The sequence below is a fragment of the Sinocyclocheilus rhinocerous genome, unplaced genomic scaffold (genome assembly GCF_001515625.1).
Source record: "Sinocyclocheilus rhinocerous isolate Xijiao unplaced genomic scaffold, SAMN03320098_v1.1 scaffold2090, whole genome shotgun sequence".
NCBI lineage: Eukaryota > Metazoa > Chordata > Actinopteri > Cypriniformes > Cyprinidae > Sinocyclocheilus > Sinocyclocheilus rhinocerous.
In genome coordinates, this window is record NW_015632025.1 from 326,147 (window position 1) to 349,828 (window position 23,682).

The 23,682-nt window shown below is 37.8% G+C and overlaps 1 protein-coding gene across 1 annotated transcript in view; it reads right to left on the bottom strand.

Moving 5' to 3' along the window:
• The window catches only part of LOC107742034 (peroxisome proliferator-activated receptor gamma-like), a 33,779-nt gene that overhangs the window by 7,511 nt on the left and 2,586 nt on the right, over positions 1-23,682 (bottom strand). The window contains exons 2-5 of the mRNA XM_016554884.1: positions 13,624-13,878; positions 12,796-12,965; positions 4,288-4,426; positions 750-949 (exon numbers count right to left, since the gene is read on the bottom strand). Of these exons, the coding sequence (XP_016410370.1) occupies positions 750-949; positions 4,288-4,426; positions 12,796-12,965; positions 13,624-13,878 (764 nt within the window). The remainder of the gene's footprint in view (positions 1-749; positions 950-4,287; positions 4,427-12,795; positions 12,966-13,623; positions 13,879-23,682) is intronic.

Here is a 23,682-nt window from a genome sequence, read left to right on the forward strand (position 1 = left end):
TATATATATATATATATATATACACACACATACACACACATATATATATATATACTGTAAAAAATCGTTTCAACTTAAAATAATTTGTTACCTTGCTGACTAAAAATTTTAAGTTTCGTAAATGTTAAGTTAAATGAAAACTTGAATATTTTAGCTGAATAAACTTAAAATTTTATGTAGCAATAGCCAACAATACATTGTATAGGCCAAAATTACCAAAAATCATTAGGATATTAATGAATATTATAAAGGGGTCATATGATGCGATTTCAATCGTTTCTTTCTCTTTGGAGTGTTACAAGCTCTTGGTGCATAAAGAAGATCTGTAAAGTTCAATTTAGAAAAATTGACCTTTATGACTGGTTTTGTGGTCCTGGGATTTTTTTTTTTTTTTACATTTTTTATTTTATTTTATAATTTTTATTCATTTATTTTTAGTTATTTATTTAAAAAATGTAATAATAACAATTAATTTAAGGAATGTTCTTGAAATAATCTAAGAGTGAAACTATGTTGTTGGTTATGTTTGTGTGGTTTGTTATGGATGGTAATAGAGGATATGACGACAGCATGGCGTGAGATTATTTGTGTTCAGCTGCTTGACAGGTTAACGCTGGAAACCTGAATTTCTGCCCTGGCTATGCTTCTAGTGCGTCTAGACGGCTACAGCGCTATCTGTGATGGTGTCAGACTCTGCTGCAGTGAAAGGCGTCTCAGTCGAGCACTCTACTGCAGAAGTGTGCACTCACGGCGCTGTCGCTGGTCTTTCCTGACAGTATGGCCCTGGCCTTGGCTTTGGTCAGGGGGAAGTACTTCAGATAGGACTCGTAGAGATGTCTGGCCAGCGCTCTGAGGTCCGCAGATTCGGGATGAATGTGGTCCACGTCACTGGAGAACTCCGCCAAGAGCTTCTCCTTCTCAGCTTGGGGCATTCGACCAAAACGAATGGCTGGGAAAAAAGCAAACAAGCAGACAGTTGAAAACCCCCAAATCCCAGATCCATCATGCTGGCAGTCTTCTCTGAGCGTCTCGGGTCTGTGGGGATTTTGTGTGGGAGTCTGTTTTCAGTGTTTCAGCATGTTAGCACGGGTCATTACGACCGCTTCAAACAGCCCTAGTAAAACAAGGAACACTTGATAACAAGTTCTCAGATATATTTGTTTTGACCCAGTCATCGTATTGATATCATTAGTACATTTAAGTATTATATAATATTTAATTCAGTGTCCATATGATTTTATAGACAAAACCATAATGCTTTAATGTTTGCCATGTTAATGAGAAAGCTAAAAAGACACAACAGTAGAACATGTGCATGTGACGGAGATGTTGTCACTGTATGAGATGGGCCTCTTCAGTTTCTCTATCAGAGACGCTCCCTCGTTTCACATGTAATAATTACTGAAAGAACAGGACAGAGTCTTCTATTCACAGCCTACACTGGAAAAATTACACTTTGTACTAACTAACTAACTAACTACTCTGATTTATTACAGGCATATTTTTTTCTCAAGTTGTATTTATGATTTGGTTCAATATAATTCAAAATGATAATTATATAATTTATACATTCAATTCTAATTATATTATAATAAAACATATTATATTGTAATTTTCACCCAAGATAAAACTAAAAACATTTTTAGTCAATGTTTAATTCAGTTTACTTACTACAAATAATAATAATAATAACAAATAATAATAATAATTAAAGCTGCAAGCAGCGATGAAAGGGCCCTCGCACCCGGGCTCACCGCCACCCGTATTTCCTGTGGGGAGTGTTATTTGCTTTTAGACAAACTGAACAAAACTGGTTTAAACTTTTGATCTGACCAATATAAAAATGCACTTCAAATATAGTTGTTTAACATTTTTCAGTGTATGATATAAACCCACAATGGCAGCGTTCTTTGAAAAGCATCCTTTTGTGTTTCAGGGAAATAAAAAATAAAAGCATCTGTGTTTGGAATCATGTAACAGTGTGTAAAATAGTGTCAGAACTTTATTTACAAGTGAACTTTTCCTTTAAGATCTGAAATGTAAAATATGTTATCATTACTAGTTACTCCTTACAATATGCATGGAAACGTTGTAACGATTCTTTATGATGATCACATGACTGGCCTGACGTTTAATACCTAATCCAATAGCAAATGAATCTGTGCATCTAACCATTCTGCACATGAAGCTGAAAATAAGCCGAATGTGAGACTTTAGCAACTGCTGAAATCTACATCTTACACATTACATGTCTTGCGATAAACCTTGGCAAGGTTTCAGGCCAGTCAGACAGGAAACGTGAAAGAGTGCCCTCAATCTAATGTAAGAAATTAAATTCTCTATAGATTTCTTCACACATGAAAGCATTTCTGAAACCTTTGATCAGGACTGATTGCATTATTTGACTTGGGGGTTGGAGAGCGTTTGTGAACGCTGTGTGTCTGACGTTTGTAACCCACGCAGCCAGAACGGCAGAGGTTATCTAATATTCGTGATGTAGGAAGTAACCGGTTTCTTTCATGCATATGCCCTGACTTGCTGATTGATATGACGTGTGCATTACTATCACACCTTCTGTGAACTAGTGCATGCCGAACTACCTTTCTCCTGCTGTACGCTTGGCCAGAGGCCAGAGCCAGTGACACAGCATGTTTGTGGCAGCCTGTCCACGCTTTCATGAATCATTGAGAAAAGAGACAGATTCCAACCAACCACTACAGAGAGAGGGAGAAGGGCAGGAGGGAAAACAGAGCAAGCCAATGGGAACGCTAAACTTGACTGACCTCTCTGTGCGCAGCATAACACCTGCAATCAACCACAATACGCTCAGAGACGCTTAAACACAGCGTAATTCAAGAGCCTGTTTGCACGAGCCTTCGGGGAAAGAATCCGGAATAAGAGGTTTAATCAGAATGGGAAAGAGGAAATGAAAGAATTAAAGGGGAGGGGAAATAAAGAAGGAAAGGAGAAGCAAAACAAAACCATGCATGTAAACATAAATATAAATAATTATCTTAATTTGATTTCATGTATTATTTAACAGATAGGTTAATAAGAGCCTTTAGGACAAGGATGTGTAATAAATGCTTAAAAATAAATGGAAAAGAAGAAATGAAAGACTTAATTATAATTAAATAAAAGAAAAACAAACAAGCAAACTAAAACCATAGATATAAACATAACTATAAACTACAAAGCTGAGGGGGAAAAAAACAGAACAAACAAACAACCAAATAAATAAAAGAGAAAAACACACAAGCAAACTAAAACATTACATACAAAACACTGCAAACTGTACATTTATCGGCATCGGGGAGTTTCAGTTTGGCAGTGAATGCTCTCAAAGATAAAGCTCGAAGAGCTCTATACGAAATCAAGAAAAATTTCCAAAATATTGAAATACCGCTTCCAATTTGGAGTAAAATCGTTGCTAGTGTGATTCAGCCCATAGCGCTGTCTGGAAGTGAGGTTTGGGGTCCACTCAGTGATCAGAGCTACACTAGATGGGACAGACATCCAACAGAAGCCCTACACACAGAATTCTGCAAAATGATTCTAAAACTACAAAGAAAAACACCCAATAACACATGTAGGGCAGAATTAGGTCGATTCCCATTGATTATTAATATGCATAAAAGATCTCTCAAATTCTGGATGCATCTTAAATCAAGTCCCACAGAATCGCTACATTTTAAAGCGCTACAAACCCAAGAACTGAACCCCGAAAAGAGTCCACTCAGTCAGCTAGTTCTGAGACTTACGATAGATAGATAGATAGATAGATAGATAGATAGATAGATGATAGACAGACAGACAGATAGATAGATAGATAGATAGATAGATAGATGATAGACAGACAGACAGACAGACAGATAGACAGATAGATAGATAGATGGATAGTTTATCAGCTGATGGTAATGACATGTGGTGTTTAACCAGGACACGTGCGGTTGCAGGGTTGCAAGTAAGGTGTCACTTTGCCTTTAAGCCCCAAGGCAACGAACACACACACACACACACACACACGCAAGCACACACACCCAAACAAACACACACACACGCACGCACACACACACGCACACACACGAGATCTCTGCACGTTCTGAAAGAAATGCCACATATGTTGCAGCAAGAGACCACAGAAAGGAAGCAACAAGGCATCCGAGGCAAAGCGCAGTTGTCTCAGAGCGTAGCATTGAAAGAGTCTGCCTCGAGTGGTTCAAACAGAAACTAGTTCTCTGAAACGGCAGGGCCTTTCACATGAGCGCGGGTTCATGCTCAGCTCACCGTTGTGTGACATGCCCACCATCAGGCACTTCTGAAAGCGGCAGTACTGGCACTTGTTGCGACTCTTCTTGTGGATGCGGCAGTGCAGGTCGCAGTGGTCGTAGACCAGCTTCAGGCGAATGGTTCTGCGGAAGAATCCCTGCCAAAAAGAAAAGGAATGTCGTTAGGAAGGAAGGGGAAAAGGCTTTCCTGACGCCTTGTTAGAATTCTTTTAAAAACATTTCTGATCTATTCAGCTCATTGTCAAGAAGCACAATAGACCTGCGGCCGAACGCTGAACAGCTGCTGCTAATGATTACAACGCTGTCATTTTTGGTAAACCATGTTTCATTAGTCAGAGGAAAAGTTCAGCACAAATGAAAATTTTGCCAACGTTTATTCACCTTGCAAATGAAAACCTTACTCCTCAAAAGGAAGCATTTAGAGAAACATACCAGCCGCTCTTTTACATTCAAATGGGGACTGAAGCTCTTGATCTAGGGCTACTCGATTATGACGAAAATCATAATCACGATTATTTAACACGATTATGAGTGGGCCATAGGACTAAAATTTTAAATGATTTTTTTCTTTTATTTAAAGATAGCGATCGATATAAATGAATAACCTAATGTAAAATAAAACTACATAGTCTTCACTGTAAGAATTAAACTTTGTTTAATTTTTTCGATTAATTGCACAGCCCTATCTTGATCTTTAAAAACTTTTAAATAAACAGGGAAAATTAGCGTGAGACTAAAATGGGTTAAGACATGTTTTCTGAGGTGTTAAATAATGGTGCAAATATAGTAGGCTAGTAAATTGACTAATGCAAACCTTAGTAAATCACCTTGCATTATTTATTTAAACTATAAATCATCAGACGAAGGTTGCGAGTTTTCAGCTCTATTTTTTCCTCTAAAACCTAGACCGTATGACTTGAAAGCTATAGTGAAAGTCTTCTGTCGTCATACAGCAGATTTGTGAGGAACAGACTGAAATTTAAACCTTTATATCCTCACTAGCTCTCCTTGACATGATCATGAAAGCAGTGACAACGTCTGAACAAATCATGCTTTTGAGTGAATTAGTTAAGTTTACAAAACCTGAGAAAAAAAAAAAAAGATCTGTCCCGAGTGCATAGACTTTGTATTGCGGTCAAATTTGATGCGTCGTAGAATTTCGTAAAAACGTGTGGATCACCACATTTGAAGAGGCTGGCAAGCTGTGCGAGAACATACCCGCAGTGGGGTATAAGTTGTACCCCTGGGGCGCAAGAGCACCCCAAAGTTGCCTCATAGACATACTATGGTGAGGGACGGCCCATGAAACTCACGTTTCTCCTACTATGGTAATTTACATTGGAATTTTGCATTGAACATAACTCTGGATTACAGTGTCATAGAGACATGGGGGTTGCTTCATTCACACTGGCAAGCAGCCTGTAGAGTAGCATCATTGGTCACGGCCAAACCACTCCCTAGCAACCAAACAGAGTACCTAGCAAACATTTGGCAAGTCCTATATCTTTGCATCAGAATATCATATAGACATGGGAGTTTTTTTTTTTTGTCGCATGCTAGCAAATAGGACTCCCAACTATCTACACATGCTAGCAGTGAATAGCTACATGCTAATAGTGATTAGCTGAGTGCTAAAACATGCAAAAAGTATAGGTAATTGCTAAAATACAGTCAAACCAAAATTTATTCAGACACCTTCAACATTTCTCACATTATCACAGTTTAAAATGGTAATAAAATATGACAAGAACTCATAGTTAAACTGTGTCAGAACAAATTCATCTTGATAATGTCAGATAACTTTGATTGAAATTAATTAGACTGTCAGCTGTTAAATTTAAGCACACAATTAAATAAAACCAATTTAGCTCAACCAATTACCAAGCAATGCTTTATTTTGTTCAGTCTGTGGTGGAAAAAGATCATATTAGCAATTAAAGAAAAACACTTAAGAAACACATGCTCAGGTCAAAGTGTCTGAATAATTTTTGGGGTATAATATGTGACAGTTTACTTTATTTTGCTATCCTCACTTACATAAATGAACTATAGTATAGTAACTATACTAATACAAAAAAATCAAAATCAAAAAATTATATCCGGTGTCTGAATAATTTTTGGTTTGACTGTATGATTAAAAAATGTCAAAATCTGTTAGCATCATGCTAACAATATGCTATATCATGCTAGCATTGCTTAGCTAAGTGGTAAAACATGTTAAGAACATGTTAAAAACATGCTAACACATGCTAGGATCGCCTACCTAAGTGCTAAAACATGCTAATAGCATACTAACATCATGCTAATGACATGTTAACTGTATTAGCATAGTGGAAAACATATTAGCATCTTGCTAAAAACATGCTAATGACATGTTAATAGTGTTATCCATGTTCGCATCTTGTTAAAAACATGCTAATCATATAGGTTGTTTGCACGTGTTGTCACTGATGACGCGCGAAATGCAGCTGGAGGCAGGAATCACTAGCAGAAACTCAAAATGCCTGTGTTTTGTGTTGTTTATGGATGCTCGAATCGGCCAAACCGACAAACCATAAGGAGCTTTTATCGTGTACCAAAATGTGTTGTTCATACACTCTTAAATAAGATATTATTTGCAGTTCTTAGAGCTGCATTGATTATATCGCAACATCGTGAGATTGAGATAAATTGAAGTGAGTGACAGCTTTTTAGTGATTCTATAAAAGTACTATTTGCTCGCTTTCTAGGCTATAATCAATTCAGAATTTGAATAAAAGTTTTGTTTTACGTGCTGCTGACAGGACCAACAGCCACAAACCCTGTTCATGCAGCACAGTTTCAGGAGTGACATATATCCCACATCCCTCACATAAATACGGGATTCACTTTGGAAATAGCTTGTTTACAATCAGAGTTAGCTGCTTAGCCTCTATCCTCAATGACAGGCAAGTATTTCAATTTAGTTTAAAAATCACTCCTCTTCATAACATAAGGATCACGTCCAACATATGTTGTGATTATCAATACCTTTCTCTTGTAATAGCATGCTGGTTGAAGAGAGATCCCCTCATATGACTGTAAAGCAGTTTGGGTGTACAGCAATACAATGAAAGCGCTATATAAAAAAAATATGCCTCAAAAAAATGCCTCCAGCCTAAAAGAGTACAGTATGGACTTTCCTCCATCTCATCCGTTCTGCTTTTTCAGTCACTCCTGAAACTGTGCTGCATGAACAGGGTTTGTGGCTGTTGGTCCTGTCAGCAGCACGTAAAACAAAACTTTTATTCAATTGATTATAGCCTAGAAAGCGAGCAAATAGTGCTTTTATGGAATCACTAAAAAGCTGTCACTCACTTCAATTTATCTCAATCTCACGATGTTGCGTTATAATCAATGAAGCTCTAAGAACTGCAAATAATATCTTATTTACATCGTGTCTGCGTGTGGCGTGAGTGAATTCTGACTGTCACCCTATATCTATTTATGTATTTCTTTATTAATATATTATTATATCTAATATTCACAAGCATTATCCGGCTCCGCTCCTCCCGACCGCAGACGCAGGTTTACAAGCCACGTTTTCATGCGTTTTTCAGTTAATTTCTTGCCTTTTCCCCCCTTACACTCTTAAAAGCAAAGGTGCTTCACAGCGATGCCATAGAAGAATCTTTTCTGTCTAAATGGTTCCATAAAGAACCTTTAACATCTGAAGAACCTTTCTGTTTCACAAAAGCTTCGAGGCGAAAGAAGGTTCTTCAGATTATAAGAAGGTAAGAAAGAGACGGTTCTTTGACTAAATGGTTCTTTGTGGAACCAAAAATGGTTCTTCTATGGCATCGCTGTGAAGAACCTTTTGAAGCACCTTTATTTTTAAGAGTGTAATACTGGCTTTTGGGTGATAGTTCACCCAAAAATAAAAATTCTGTCATTTATGCATAAGACACTTTACTAATATAATTTCTGAATGAAAAATTGCCAGGTTGAACTGCCAATTAAATAGGATCTCTTAGAACGCTACTTGTCCTTTAAATCTTAATAAAAACATTCTAAAGGTTTCAAATAAGTTAAAACTTTGTATATTGGAGACTAACATTACAATATATTAAATAAATATAATAGATTATATAATAATTTAAAAAATGACAAAGGAAACAACCAATATTGTATTTCAAAAAAGCTGTTTCAAAAAAAAAGTTTTTAATGGTTACATTCAGGTGTCACCTTCCGCACAGATGCCTCAAATCTCAAGCCATATAGATCTGAGGCCTATGACACAAGGGCTCGCCATCATCCCCAGAGCTAAGAGTGCGTCTCGGATCTCCTCAGGAGAATTCTCAAGGAGGAACACAATCAAGTCTGACTCTGGTATGGTCTATGCTGTTTATTTTCTTGGTAATGGTGGAAAAGCATGTTGTTGAGGAGATATCTTATTTTATTACTTCTTCTTTACAGCCTCCTCTGTGCAGTCGGTGGCTGATGAGAATCTTTCTTTGATGTACATTGAGAAACTACTCTTGGAGAGAGTCAAGGACAAAAAAGAGGACTTGAAGGCTGCTTTTGAAGCCTTTGACCAGGAAGGCAACAAAGCTGTCACCAAAGGAGAGTTCAGGCGTGTAATCGAGGGGTTTCTTGTTCCACTCACTGAATCTCAGTTTGAGGGTCTGTTGGCAAAGGTGTGTTCATTTAGAATAACAAAAGTCACCCACTTCCTTCAGTGCACTTACTGTAATGTTATATTGTGGTACTTCACTCTTAAAAATAAAGGTGCTTCACGATGCCATAGAAGACCCTTTTTTGTCTAAATGGTTCCATAAAGAACCTTTAACATCTGAAGAACCTTTCTGTTTCACAAAAGCTTCGAGGCGAAAGAAGGTTCTTCAGATTATAAGAAGGTAAGAAAGAGACGGTTCTTTGACTAAATGGTTCTTTGTGGAACCAAAAATGGTTCTTCTATGGCATCGCTGTGAAGAACCTTCTAAGCACCTTTGTTTTTAAGAGTGTATGAACAACACATTTTGGTACACGATAAAAGCTCCTTGTGGTTTCTCGGTTTGGCCGATTCGAGCATCCATAAACAACACAAAACACAGGCATTTTGAGTTTCTGCTAGTGATTCCTGCCTCCAGCTGCATTTCACGCGTCATCAGAATCACGTGATTGCAAACAACCAATCGGCATATTGCTAGCATAATGCTAGTTATTAACATGATGCTAAAACAATTAAATTTACTATTAGTGCCTAGTACTGAGTTTTGCCAAGGCAACATTTTCTTCAGAAAACGTACATATCTAGGCTAGTTACACTTACTGTATGTGGTGCTTTTGCTTCTTTGTGAAGCTTGAAAGCTTCAGATCTCATTACATTATTCAACATTTGTTCTGTTAGGTTAAACTTCATTTAATCAAGTTAAAAACATATAGATATTTTTTATATCAAGCTGAGTGCATCGGGATACACAAATCAGCCAATCGCTCCTTAAAGCAACAAACACACATGTTCATTTCCACTGTAAAGCATTTTTAGAAACGCTGGAATCACATGAAATATTGCTAGTGTATAACAGGAAAACATACAGTGATGCTCTGTGTAAATCTGTGTTTTAAATCTTATCTGGGTAGTTAGTAATGCTTTAATCCAAAAAGCAAACCACAGGCCCTTTGAGAGATTTCTGTACGACATGCCACTCGAGTCATTACGCACTCAAAGATAACCTGAGGTCTCATGATAGTGCGCTTTTATCTAAATAATACATCATTAAGACTGGCCTGCGTTGGACTTTGGCCAGAAAACAACTCTTGTTCCTCGTTGTCTTGACACGGAGTCATTAATAGAGAATGCCAGTGCAAATATGATGAAAACCCACACGGTTGGACCTCGACGAACACGCTTCTAAACCATAATTTAGAGAAGAGCAGAAGCAGAAGATTTCCCTCAGCGTGCGTCCGTTAAGTGTGTTTAAAGTGGAAACAATACAGGGTGCAAAAAGACGTTGACCGAATCTATTTTTGGTAGACATTTTCATATACTGGTGTAGTCAAAGGCCGGCTCCATGCAGTATTTTTAGTAGCTAAAGAATACATACACAGGAAAGAGGATGTTTTTCGTGCATTTACCTCTTGATCGGCCCACTTTTAAATTTAGAAACATTGCAGGCCAAATATATATATATATATATAGTAAACATAGTGTAACACCATGGCTTTGTGTTGTTAAACAATAAATGAGTTAACCAGCTTTAAGCATTGTTAAGTGACGGGACGACGGAAGAATACCTGCATTTAGCAATTTTCTCTTGCGGTGGCACCATTTATAGCAAAGCCCTAGTAGGAACATCCCAAATTTAGCATATTCTGAAATGTGTTTTCACACAAACACGCATAAAACGTTTCTGGCGAAGTCCTTTCATTTTTCAGAGAATGCAGCACATCGAGCGGGATGTGGTTAACCACAAGATTTGCATTTTTTTAAAAAGGATCCCCGGTGGCAGATTCTTCACGCCGACACTTTTCATAAATGATAAATGGGGTGTACATGTCGTGTGTATAAAATAAAAGTGCTAAATGTGTGTGTGGAGCTGCTTTGAAGCCTCTGTGAGATGCATCATCAAAGCGCTCATGCGGAGTGAGTGGGAAATGTGAGCACCTGAGATGTCTGGGTCACCCACTCAGATGATTATTCTTATTGGACATATCTCTCTGCCCATACATATTTCTGCCACAGTGGAAACTTGCCGAGGGTTTGCGGTTGAAGTGACAGACAGGTTCAGATGTATCAGGCAGGGCATTTTCAGACTTTATCTGCATGTCTGAGAACCGGTTCGATGTTCGCCGTGCTAAATTTATCAGAATGACTGGAAGAGCTTGGTGTGTTCGGGGTATTAACACACACGGCTGTTCAAAGCTCCCGGCTCTGTGTGTGTGTGAGTGTGTGTGTGTGTGTGAGTGAGTGTGTGTGTGAAAGTTTAATTTTAGTGTGTAAGCAATCGTAAAAAACTGTAACATTTATTTTATTTAATATATTTTTTATGGTTTTACTTTCAGTTAATAACCCTGCTGTAAACATATATATATATATGTGTGTGTGTGTGTTTGTGTGTGAGTGTGTGTGTGTGTGTTTGTTTGTGTGTGTGTATAGATACACTATATATCAGTATTTATGTATTTACTCTGAAATGGCTTAAAATGCTGATTTTGTTTTGAATCAGAATGAGCATCATTTAAATCAATCAGTCATTATATTCGAGTAGATTCAAAAATGTTTAATGTAAGAAGTAAAATATGGTAAAAACCCCACCCCAATGTCACCTCTCTGCCCTCCAGAACTGAGATGCTTCGGATTCAAGTATACAACTAGAATTAAATCTCTGATCTAACCAGCCAAAACTATGACAAGCAACATGCGACTGCATATTTAGCTGGAAGTCTGATTTCCGTTGTGTAGCGCTGGGTTGAAATCACATTGGTCCAAAATCCCGTTCAGAAATCTTCTAATCAGCTAATGATTTCAATAATCTTCTAAAGGACCAGAGCGTTATTTAATCGTCTGCGAGTGTGTGATTAAATTAGGATACCAACATTACACTTCCAAATATATAATGGGGTTCACATTGAAACTCTGGGTTCAAACCTCAAAATAAACTGTTTATGTGTTGTGAGGAATGTGAAACAAAAAACGTTATCATGTAAAAAAAAATATTTCAGTGCATATTTCTAGGTGACTAGTCAAATGTAAGTAAAGGAACGACATTGATAATGTGACTTTTTGTAGACGGTCAGATTACAAACAGGTCAATTACAATGTCATTAAAGCAAAAAAGATTTTGTCAAAATACCAATTTTTTTTACATTTTTTAAATGTAAAAATCCTTTATTGTGATATTATATTTTAGTAATTAATTGCTAATTATTATTTCTATTTAATAAAGCTAATTTATTAATTGCTAAAAAACATTATATTCATTAAAATGCATTAAATTCTAAAAGAGCATGAAAAAAATGGTCAGATATTTGGAACCCACTATATTGTCCATGATATCAACCTGTCAAAATACAAACACATTCACACTGTATTTACACGTAGTACTGTACAAAAACAAAACAAACAATACACACACACACACACACACACATACAGTTTTTGTTTTATTTTAAAATTATTGGAGGATGTTTTACAAGAAAATACTTTTTTTCTACTTCAAATTTTTACATTCAGTTCATCGTTACTTTGCAATCGTGCGGTTTCTTTGTAACTGTGTGAAATTTAGAATTAATGAGTGAAAATTATTTCTCCACCAATCTTATTTGACTGTAGTTACAGGTGGATGAACTGCAGTGTCGTACATTGCGAACTGTGTTCAGAACAGATATTATTGGCACGTTTTGCATCCTTTAGGGAATCAGGTGCTAAAAGAGCGCAGATGGAGCGTGCAAATAAGTGCTATTCATTCTTAGTGAACTGCTTAAAAAGCATTTAGCAAACCAGGCCTGTATTCATGACAGGGCAGTGATCTTCAGCAGAGTTTACCTTGCAGCCCTCGCAGGCGTGAACGCCGTAATGGAAGCCCGAGGCCTTGTCTCCACACACACGACACTCGATGTTCAACACTGAGCTGGACGGATCTTCAGGAGGCTTGGAAAACAACAGGCTGTTCTCCACAAACTGCGGAGGAGACTCGGGCTCAAGTTTGATCGAATCTGGAACAGATCAAAGGGAGCAGTTTTAGATTAAGAGTTCAAGCTAAATACAGTGCTGGCCAAAATTATTAGAACACTAGTATTTCCAGCAGCTAAAATGGTTTTAAGTCAGATATTTCTATCTTTTGCTGTAGTGTGTCAGTAGGAAATATCAGTTTATATTAACGGATAAAGAAAATCTGTTTTTTACAGCATTTTACACAAGTGCCTAAAACTTTTAACAGCACTGTAGCTTTGCAGGAGGTTTCTTGAAGCGTCTCGGAGACACAGTTCTTCTGGATTGAGTCTGTCTCAGTTTGTTCTGTTTCTTCATGTGACTCCAGACAGACTGATGATGATCAGATCAGATCAAAAATCTCACTGCATTATTACAATTAATGGCACAATGAATGTTTGGAAATGTGAACTGATATTTCCTACTGACACACTACAGCAAAAGATAGAAATAACTGACTTAAAACCATTTTTAGCTGCATGGTGAAAATACGAGTTTTCTAATAATTTCGGCCACCGCTGTATATCATTAGACAGCTACTTGTTTGTAGAGCCTACATGTTACAGCTGAAGGAATATTCACCCAAAAATGAAAGTGTGAGTAAATGATTTTTAGGTGAAGTATCCCTCTGGTAAAGCTGACACAGATGGAAGTGAAGCGTACTCTGTGCTTGCTGTGCTCTGTAGCTGCTGTAGTTCTCCTGCGCTCTGTAGCTGTACATGTGCGTCAGATCCATCATGTCCGGCGCCTCGCTCTGCGCCGGACTCGGCTCGTACTCGATGCCGGAGATGGTGCTGTAGTCCAGCGTGGAGAAGGGCTTCATGTCCATCGAGTGCGAGCTGTCGTCCAGTTCGTCCAGGTCCAGAGCGCTCAGGCCGAATCCCACGGGCCAGGCAAACGTCTGCGTGTCCACCATATCTGCCAAACACAGACCGACCGCAGAATGGCCTTCTAGTGAGAACATCAACAACACTGGAGCTCTCCCAAGCTACATCCCGCTTTGTGTGTCGTTGCTGTTTTGTTCAAATCTCTGCAGACACTCGCTGCTGTTTTGGCCAAAATAGCACACTGGTACACTGAAAAACCGGTAACCTAAAAACGGTAAAATCTAGTTTTATTCAAGTAACAAATATTATTTAATATCACGGAATTAACCTAAATGCATTATGTACACCAACAAAACCTTTACTGGGTTAAAGCAAGTAGAAATAGCACTTTAGGCTTACAAATGCAGGTTACCATTTACTACAGTTATTATTAAAAGTGTCATAGCTTGGTCTCAATTATATCTTATAATTTTTTTTTTTTTAATGTGTTCTTATTGCCACAAATACACAAATATAACTATATAATATTAATTAACAATATGTAGTTACTTTGAGTTTTGGGTTACGTTTTGGTTTCACCTTGGTTGCTTGTAATTATGCATAATTTACCATTATTAATATAGTAAATGCATGCAAGATATGTAACAAGGAGACATTAAAACAAAGTGTTACAAGTTTTTTAAAAATATATTTAAATGTAATTAATGTATTCTGTTTTTACGGAGCAATCTATTATGGAAATCAAATCTTGTTACAGTCAAATTAAAATGCAAACATATATTTTATTAGGTGTGCTACACTGTAAAAAAAGTTCGTTAAATTTACGGTAAAATACCGGCAGCTGTGGTTGCCAGAACTTTACTGTGAAAAATACGGTAGCAACATTTTAGGTTTTACAGAACTGTTTAAATTTAAAGTGAAAAACCGTATTTCATTAACTGATACAATGTTAATATGCAAACCTTTGCGTTAACTCATTTTATTTGCAGAAACCTACTGCACTTAAATATGCACAAATAAAAGTTTTGAACTATGGCAGAACTTAAACACACACAGACATCAACATTCAGCCTATGAATCTCAACATTGGTGACAATCAAAAAAAATAAAATCATTCTGCAATGCATGCTGGGAGTTTTGTATTGGCGCCCATTCTTGATGTCTGTGTGTGTCTAAAAGCTACTGTAGCTCTAAAGGTTTTGTGCATAAAATTTTTTTAAAATTCCTTCACAATAGTTTGTCAACTTATCTTGTAGAGTCATATTAGTACCACAAACAAAAAATGTATTTACCCATATAGTTGGACACAAATTGAGATCATGAATCACGTCATGAAATGATCATTACATCATCATTAATAGTTATTAAAAGCACTTCATTGCAATTTCTCCCAGCTTTTCATGCCATAACAAATGTGTTTTACAAACACAGATATAACAGCAGAGAAAAACTAACAATAAAGAGTCAAGGGTCAAGAGCCCAACTAAAGCAACCACTGATCGCCAAAATGGTGAGGCCAAACAAAACATTTTCAATACAATATAAACCTTGGTTAATTCTCAAATAATTTTTGTAGATATATGACAGAAATAAAGTGAGTCTGGTTAGTGATGAGTGAAGCTGGTAATGCTGTTTGTGGAGTTGTGTAATCCTCCTCTGCTGTTTTATTTCAGTTGATTTCATTTAAGGCTGTGGCTGAAGTCAGTTGTAGTTTCATTTCTTGCTCTTTCCTTCAGTGATTCTGCTTGTTAACAGCAGCTGTTCATCAGTGTCTGAATTCACTCATTAGTTTTCAATCACTCGGTCTAGTGGACTATATAGTGAACTAATGTAGGGAATAGTGGATGAGGGTGTAGGGTGTGATTTCAGACACAGTCTATGAGTGTTGACTCTGAGGCTACTTTCTCGAAAACAAAGGTTAGATCTATTACAGTTATTCACCGTATACTGTAAGGAAAATTACTGTTAATCATTTAACAGGTTTTTACTGTGGCATTTGTACAGTCTTTTACCGTTAAAATCACGATAAACTAATTACATTTAAATAATTAAAAATTGTAACTTTATTTTAATTGGCCCTTGTTACATATGTTGCATGTATTTACAGCGATTAAGCATAAATACAAGCAACTAACACTAAAGCAAATCTTAACCCTAAAGCCATAGTAAGTACATGTTTTTTGTTTTTTCAGGAACAGTGAATGAAATGAACAATTCCGGCTAATTCTGGCACATTTATTTCACAGTGTGATGGTCATTATTGTCCCCGATGAATACAAATGCACACTTTAATAGGATATGAACACGTGCAAAACCTCTGAATGCCATCTGAGAAAACATTCAAAGAGAATGTAAAGAAATCGAATCAGGCCAAAGGCCTCTCACAGCACGAGACGCTACAGTTTATAAAGCGTCAAAACCCCGCAGATATCAAGCCGACGTGAAGATGAGCTCCGCTCCTGCTGTAAAAACACTCTGTGACTCGAGCCGAGACTTCAAGACGCTCAAGGTGTGAACATACCACCGAATTTACACTGTTGGCTACTATCAGCATTTAACCGATTCTATCAGGTGTAAATGAAGGTATAAAAATTACTGATGAAGTTTTCTGCTGTTCTGTAAAAAATATCAATACATCAGTATGGATATTAGCACATTTTATTTGACCTTGGACATTGTCCAGCTACAGTGTTAAAGTGAGGATGATCAATGTGCGTAATCTTTTCATTGTTAAATCACTTTCTACTGTCCAAATGTAATCTATGTAGAAACAATGAGTAAGACACTGTAGGCTGTTTTCCCAGAAAAGTGTGCCGCTGTCAAAACACTGATCTGTTTGTTTGAGTCCATCAGTCTGACCGCTTTACAAACAATCGTGTTCAGTTCAGCACAGAAACACACACCTCAGCTGGCTTTTTCTCTGAGATCCTTTAAAAGCATCACTGCTCAACTGTGGTGATGACTAAAAACCAAGCTGCTTGGTGAAAAACATATTTTTTTGCCATATTACGATGCAAGAATATGAATCATCTTAAGACTATATACAGCAGTAGTGTGATGTCACACCTCTGTTATGGGTCCTGCTTTGTTGGTCTTTACCTCATTTTACTGTGTTTAACAGCACAGATTTCGTTTCTTTAATTCTTTGCAGGTAAAACTGAGAGATGGGCACCGAAGCGCACACATACTCCTGTCCTCGATCGCAGGACCTATCCCTTGAAGGGCGTTGTATTGCAATGTTTGTACAGTCATCGTGCTTTGAAACGGAGGGACTCATTTATTAATGTCACGTGAAATGAGGTTATGAAACCTCAGAAATCTGAATGTTTTTACCTACTGATTTTTAAGACGCAGGCTCTTCTGTAAATGCTTCAGAGAGAGGCAGATGTGCTATATATAGAATACAAATTCAGTGCAGTTGCCACAGAAAAAACATTGTAGTTGATAAGTCTAACACGGTTAACCCATCAATAACAAACTGCGTCGGCCTCCTCTATCGAAAAATGTACACAATCAAGGTCTCTGGTTGTGTAAAACCACCCAGAGGAAATGTTTCTTCCTCCAAAACAAGGCAAATACCAGTAAGTGCCCTTTTCATTTACATAGTTCTGGTCTTGTCCGGATGACCCGAAGGGGTTTAAATGTAAAGTTTTCCCACCCAAAAATCTTTCATCGCCAGACTGGAACAGCAGCTTTCAATGCACGCTAAACACGAGAGACGTTGAAGTAGAAAATATTCAGTCGTGACCTGGAATGTTTCCCAATGACTTTCCATAAACACCATCAGGTCTGACACATCCTTATTCCCGCGACTGACCCGATCCCCTCACTCCCAAGAGCTTTTCTTGATCCAGCGAGCTGTAGGACTGTCTATTCTGAGTAAAAAGCAAAGTTATGCCCGTTTTGAAATGTGGTAAACATCATTTGCTCCAGTTGGCAGAAGATATCGTAGCACTGTCAGAAATTTAGTTTAGTGAGACAAACTCTCCTACACTACTCCTTTGACTCAAGCGGTTGAAAACCTAGAGATATTTTGGTTGCAACCACAAGCCCATCGAAATATAAGGTCAAACCTGTATTTTTGACACCGCAGTGTTTCTGTGTCTATGATTTGCAGCGATGTGAATATATCACCAGCCAGCACTTGCAGACTCTTCATTACATAACTCTGAGAAGCACTGGGGGACAATGGGGTGCTCAAGTCATCGTACGGTTCATTGGCCCACACTGTTTGCACCGATATGACGTGTGAGTGGAGCATAACAATACATGACAAACTGTCAAGTTAATGCCCTGTATCTTAACAAAAGACAACAAACAGCACATGAACCAGCCCCTAATGCACAGATTTCAGCGCTGCGTACTTCAACCAAGTCTGATCTTGCAGTGAACGTGGAAGTTAAGACTAAACTCAAAACTAAACATCGACTTGAAGAACTGCATGGATTCAGAAAAACGGCCTTGCCCTCCCTAAATCTGTAGCTCACTGCTTCTGATAATAAAACAACTGGATTTGGTCACGCTTTATTTTAAGGTCCAATTCATTAATCCAAACCATTAATTTGCTGCTTAATATTAATAGTTAGTAAGGTAGTTGTTAAGTTTAGGTATTGGATTAGGGATGTATAATGTGGTCATGCAGAATATGTGCTTTATAAGCACTAAATGTGTTAATAACAGGCATGCTAATAAGCAACTTAATATAGTGAGAATTGGTCCCTAGATTTTTATTAGCCCTGTCAATGGATTCAGAATTGTACTGAAATTAATATTCAGATATTTCTTTAAAAAAAGTTGATTTGTCACCCGTTTGTTCTTCGTCAGACTCTGATCCCACAGTAAAGTAACAGCACATCTCCGGAGCACAAACACTCAGTCTAATTAACCTGACACTGACATTGTTTTTCAGAGACTATGAGCTAGTGTTATTCTGAGGTGTTAAATCAAGCAAAGCAGTCGGTTATGTGAAATGCTTTCCACAGGGACACTATTGCAACAGGACTGTAATGTTTTTCACTGATATTTCCTAAGAGCATCAAATAAACGCCAAGTCGGAAAGAATGAGGCCACAACGTTTTCACATGAGCCTGACAGAGTCCAGCAAGAAAGATCCCCCCCAAAATAATGCTTCCTTAAACATTCAAACGATCAGAGCTCGCCCTCCAGGAAAATATGAAGGCTCACCTCCTAAAGTTTAGTCTCACGTGTGATTTTTAAATTGCTTTGCACTGCACTGAAAAAAGGCAGTAAACCTGCTCGTCCGCATTCAGGTTCAGACTCAGACTAACAGAGGGACTCTACCGCAGACAGAAACGACTTCTGTTTCCTTGAAAGATTCCCAATGCTGATTCTACGAATGATAACACTTCTCAAAATCTGATAAGAGGGCGCAACTCTTATTTTCTCAGGTTCTTGTAATACGCATCTCTCTAAACTGTTTTGTGTTTTGATTATATGGGACACAATGACTTTTGATAAAAATATGTGACCTTCAGCTATTTCATCAGTAACACTTTACAATGAGTTTGCATTAGTTAGTGTATGAACTAACAATGAACAATACATTTATTACAATATTTACTGTAACAGTAGTTACAGTCGTTCATAGTTAGTTCATGCTAATTCACAGTGCTTTAATGTTAACAAGCTCAACTTTTGATTTTAATAATGCATTAGTAAAGGTTGAAATTGACATTGAATAACATTAATAAATGCTATAGAAGCATCATTTACTCTTAGTTCATGTTAACTAATTAACCTTATTGTAAAGTGTTACCGTAATTTTTTTCCCTACACAGTTCATTCAACGTTCAAAGCTCCAGAATGAACAAAAACGCCATAATAGAAGTGTGCACTCCACTGTAAAAATAATTTTTGAGGTTAATATAAAGATTACTGGACTACATTTTACAAGAAATCTCTAATTCAGTCTTTCTAGTTCTTGTTTAATTGAGCGTGTAACTTACTGTTTCTGTGCAATGACACTTACTAGCAATTTCTGACTCTGCGTATGCATCATGCCTGACACATTGTGTCAACAAGACAATTCTGAATGTTCAGCTTGGTTACAACGAAAAAAGATTCTCCTAAAAATTCTCCCTTTTGCAGAACAAACCCCAGAAGATGAGTGAGTGGATAAAGTCAGTTTTGCTGCAGAAGTTGTCAGCCAAGGTGTCAGCCATCACCTGATGCAACTCTTTCCTCAGAAGAAGCATGTCTCTCCGGGGAGGGGAGTACCCAGCCTGACCTCAAAGCTTTGTCAGGGAGGGCAGAAGAGACAGAAACACATGACTTCCAGACCTCAGCGCTGAAGTCTGACCCCTGCCCTCTCACTATGAGTCTCTACCAGACAATAAAGTCGTCTGGCCGCCTACTCGGCTGCTACTGATTTTGCGCAGCATGCATGTGCCACTTTGATGCAGGTCATACACGTTTCTGACCACATTTTAGGCAGGCTGGCATAAATCCCTCAACCATGGCACGAGTGGACCCTGATTTATTGTTCAAAAATGAGCTCACCAGGGGGTTTTCACAGTGCTTTTGGGCATAAGAAAGAAAAGCAGGTGATTACAAATGATCAGTATTTACGATATGTACCACCCACACTTTTCTTTTTTTTTTTTGAAACGAATGAATGATGACCAATAAAATTAAATTCTTCTGAAAACATTTAAAGTGACAGTTCAAGACAGTATGACTTTCTTTCTTCTGTGTAACATAAGAGAAGATATTTTGGAAAAGTATCAGTGTTTTTTCTTTACACAATGGACGTCGACAGTAACTAAGATGGTTTGATACACTATAAAAAAAATACAAATATTCAAGTAAAACACAAGTAAATATTCCTTCATATCAACACAGTACACTGTCATCGTGTGCCCTATTTTTAACTTTTTTAACACTATATCAACATTCTTCTAAATATCTCTCTCTTTTGTGCTCAGCAGATTTGAAGCATCATGAGGATGAATAAATGATGACTGATTTTTCATTTTTTTAGGGTGAACTATCCCTTCATTCCCTAATTCTCTTTATTTTGATTTACAAGAAACACTGGTCTGTCATTTAATTATGAAATCTTTTTGCTATCTCAAAACTTTTGGTTTGATAGCCATCCAGACCATTTGACAAGTTTCAATTCACAGTTATAAAAGGAACATAAACACCGCACCAAAAGCAAGACATGTTATGCAGAAACTATAGCTCACCCTCCGGAGCCGGGAGCTTCTCCTGAGGTAAGGTCCTGGACGATTCGGGTCGATAAAGCACACTGAACTTTTGACTTAAGCGAATGGGCAGGCGAGTGGCTATTTCTGTGGTTCTATTAAACTGAACAGGAACTGCAGGATTTTTTTTTTGGCTGGTTTTGACACTTCACGGCCTCAGCAAAAGTGCAGACAGCTAAGTATCATGTGGTCCTGCTGTGAGGTGTAAGGCTAGCCAGATGACTTCCTGTTGCTTCATTCTCACTCAGAACTCTGCTGGTTCCACTTCTCTTCGCAGAAGAGCGTCGGGTTCGAGCACAGCTTCTAATAAATGCACACACAGAGGCACAAGTCAAATTAGGCTGTTCACGTATCGTCTGAAACTACCAGCTGTCTTAATAAAGTCAAGATAGCTGATAAGTGTGCGCTGATTAAAGTAATTCATTAATGTTTACTGTCCTTGACATGAGTGAGTTTTGATGCGAGACACTAAGGGCAAAAACACTGCTTTTTTTGTTTTGTTTCGTTCATGCATCTGTCAATTTTGGGCTTTCTGGCTTTTCACTAAGTATTTTTTCAGACTAGTGGAAAGAATACACTTTTAAGTGTTTCTGTTGTGGCACTTCATCTATCTGTGTCTGTAGATTTCATCTACAATACATATTTTTAAAGGCCGCTTTCCAAAATCCTGCACTTACACTAAACTAAACATTTTTATTCCTATCTATATTCTGAAGGGGTTTAAAGAGGGGTTTGTTCATATATAACCTGCCTGATTTTATACAACATTTTATTAAATAGAATTGGTGAAAATTTATTTGTTTCTGTCTGTTGACAGTATATTCTGATTTATGGAGGGACAAAAGAGAAATCTAAAATCACCTCGGGAAAAAGCTTTTAACATGTTAAACATGTAACACCTGGCTTCATCCAGTGATTTTTGTTCTAGAATCACACTTTTAATTAGACAACACCTCATTTGCACACTTAAACATAACATTTCAATCAACCTTTAAACAAATTCCAATGCTTGCGATTCTTAATGTAATCAATCAGCGGAGGTTATAATCTATTATATCTATTAGTTTTTGAGATCCAACATGAACTACGACCCATTTCAGTGGATTCAAACTATGATTCATCTGGAGATTCATCTGGAAACGGGACATTTGAGTAAGGGACAAACAATCTGTTCTGATGCTAAAGCCAAACGTTCACAAGGGACTTTAAGCAAATCCGAAGCTGAATTGTGAAGCTCCTGAAGGATTTCGACTTGCACAACATCTAAGGACATGAACTTTCTCCCAATTACTTTTAATAGGAATGAGTTAACGGTGGACGGCTCTGCTGGGGGTTTTGTGGAGCTTCCTAAACGGATAAGGAAGGAACGTGCTCTGTGTCAAGGCCTTCGCAATGCGCTGCGGCTACAGATCCCGTGAAATGAGAGCAAGGGTCTTCCCTGTTCCTCGATGTGGACTGGAAAGGGGGCAGAGGTTTAGTTTTGGTCACATCATGACTAAAAACATGCACCGACGACGCTACAGTGAGAGCTTTGGGAAGCGACCCGGAGCTCGTTCCCAAAAACCTCACGAGCTGAATGTTTAGTGTCTCGCTGACATCGAACCTTCAGCATGAATTACAGTCTTTGACACGGCCAAATCGCAGGGGCTTCTGGACTTCACCCTAAGTGCTCCGTTTCATATCACACGCTTGTTTATGGACACTGTAACATTGCATCATAGTTGTAATTAAACGCCATAAGAGCAGGAGATAAGAATGCATACTCACATTCATGACACACGAGCAGAACGGGTTTCTGTGTGAAGCGTTGACAAAACCACAAAACCAAAATTCACTTCAGTCCAAAAATGCAAAGTACACACGATTCACACAGCAATTCATTCTGCTTTCATTTGATTGATGCAGTTGTAGTTTTGCAGGCAATCTATACAAATACGTCTCCATTGGTTTAAGTAGTTTAAGCTAAGGAAGGAAAAACAAATAAATGACAGACTTAATGTACAGATGAGTTAATATGACTTATTAATGACAGTGTTCTGAATTTCATCTCATTTTCCATACCTCCGATATATGAGTATTGAAATCTTGTTTGCAAGATGCACATTTTCTAGGCTGGATTAAGCATATGATGCTTAAATGATAAAAAGCAGGTAACACTTTATTTTGATGCTCCACAACAGACATTCGACTGACTATAAGTAACTTTGCAAGTACCAACCCTAACCCTACATGTAGTGCTAAAGTTACTAATAGTTGGCAGAATGTCAAAAATGGACTATCAAAATAATTGTAACCAAAAAGCATTGATAACATACATCAGTAAAAACTGACACTTTTCTTCACAAACCAACACTGGAGCTCAAGCACATACACGCACTCACACACACACACACACACACACACACACACTCTCACACACTCACACACACACACACACACACACACACACACACTCACCGTATACAGCCCACGGATGTATATGCCTCCACGCATGCAGTGGTGCCATAACTGGTTCTTGGAACTGAAGTTCCAGCTCACTGAAACACAAAGTGAAGGAGGTGTCTTTGGATAAGGTGCGGCTTATGGCCTCTAATGAAGTCAGTGCTTCTGTATAATCCTGCACTCTGTGTGCGAACACGTGCAAGATAACGCACTAAAGCATATCTGGG